We start from the raw sequence: 948 nt of genomic DNA, 5'->3' as shown, positions 1-948 counted from the left end.
GCTGAAATCGACAGCGAGGTGGCTGCTGCTGAAGTACTTAGTGCTGCGAACAGAGAGCAGTCAGGCTCCCGGGATGCTCAGCGCGTCACGCGTTTGCTAGTTTGTGCAACAGAAAGAAGTGCAGGACCTTGGGCCCGCGGCTTTTTAACGGGGAAATGAAACAGTGAACCTCATCATGCGCCAGCGGGGATGTGCATGGGCAAGCGAGGAAGGAACGGCTCCGCTCGAGGTACCTCTGCAGGACTCGGGCCTCCCCACCACCAGCAAGGCTCACTGCGGGATCAAGGTCTTCAGCGATGCCTTGAGAGGCCCCAGCACCGCTGAGCCGAACTGCTCGTTGCGCTGCCCACCAGAAGGAGGTATCCAGACCCGCACCCACGCGCGTCCAGGGAACGCGGCCATTTATTGTCGCGAACCCGGGCCCTCCTCCGCCCACCTGCCCACATACGCACACCCTGAAGAGGAGAACGGTGAATCAATCCCAACCAAACAGCCGCCCACCCCCTGCTGAAGAAGCAATTCCCAACATGGGTTTTCATGAGGAATGCAACTGTTTTAAGTTGAATACCATTGCTTTTGTAAGGAAAGGACATAAAAAAGTAGTCAAATCTTTAGGACTCCACTTGTGATTATTTTATTTGCATACACTTCCAAGAGCGTAATTTCTTGGAAGTGTGTCTGGCTGCTGTAACGCCCGCTCGAATAAACAGAGACAACAAGCTGTAGCGCCCTGCACAACCGTGTTTTATTTCAAGGCTATCCTGCTCCGAACACCTCCAGTCCCGCAGCCCGTCTCCGGGAAGTCGCCACGGAGAGCTGCAGCAGCGCGGCTACGGATTTCGAGCCGGCAGCGTAGCACAATGGAGGCGTGCAGGCAAAGGGCCTGGCGCGGAGGGGGGAGCAGTCCCGGGGCGATCCCCGCACCGCCGCGCGGCCGTGGTGTTTGCG

General features: G+C 57.7%; 1 protein-coding gene across 1 annotated transcript in view; it reads left to right on the top strand.

Moving 5' to 3' along the window:
- Positions 1-175: 175 nt before the first annotated feature.
- The window catches only part of LOC103921400 (chromosome unknown open reading frame, human C20orf24), a 7832-nt gene continuing 7059 nt past the window's right edge, over positions 176-948 (top strand). Inside the window, 1 exon segment of the mRNA XM_009329359.1 lies at positions 176-470. Coding sequence (XP_009327634.1) covers positions 176-470 — 295 coding nt within the window.

Source organism: Pygoscelis adeliae, unplaced genomic scaffold, assembly GCF_000699105.1.
Source record: "Pygoscelis adeliae isolate BGI_AS28 unplaced genomic scaffold, ASM69910v1 Scaffold407, whole genome shotgun sequence".
NCBI classification, from domain to species: Eukaryota; Metazoa; Chordata; class Aves; order Sphenisciformes; family Spheniscidae; genus Pygoscelis; species Pygoscelis adeliae.
Note: the sequence above shows the minus strand (reverse complement) of the source record. Positions and strands in the feature narration are given on the sequence as shown.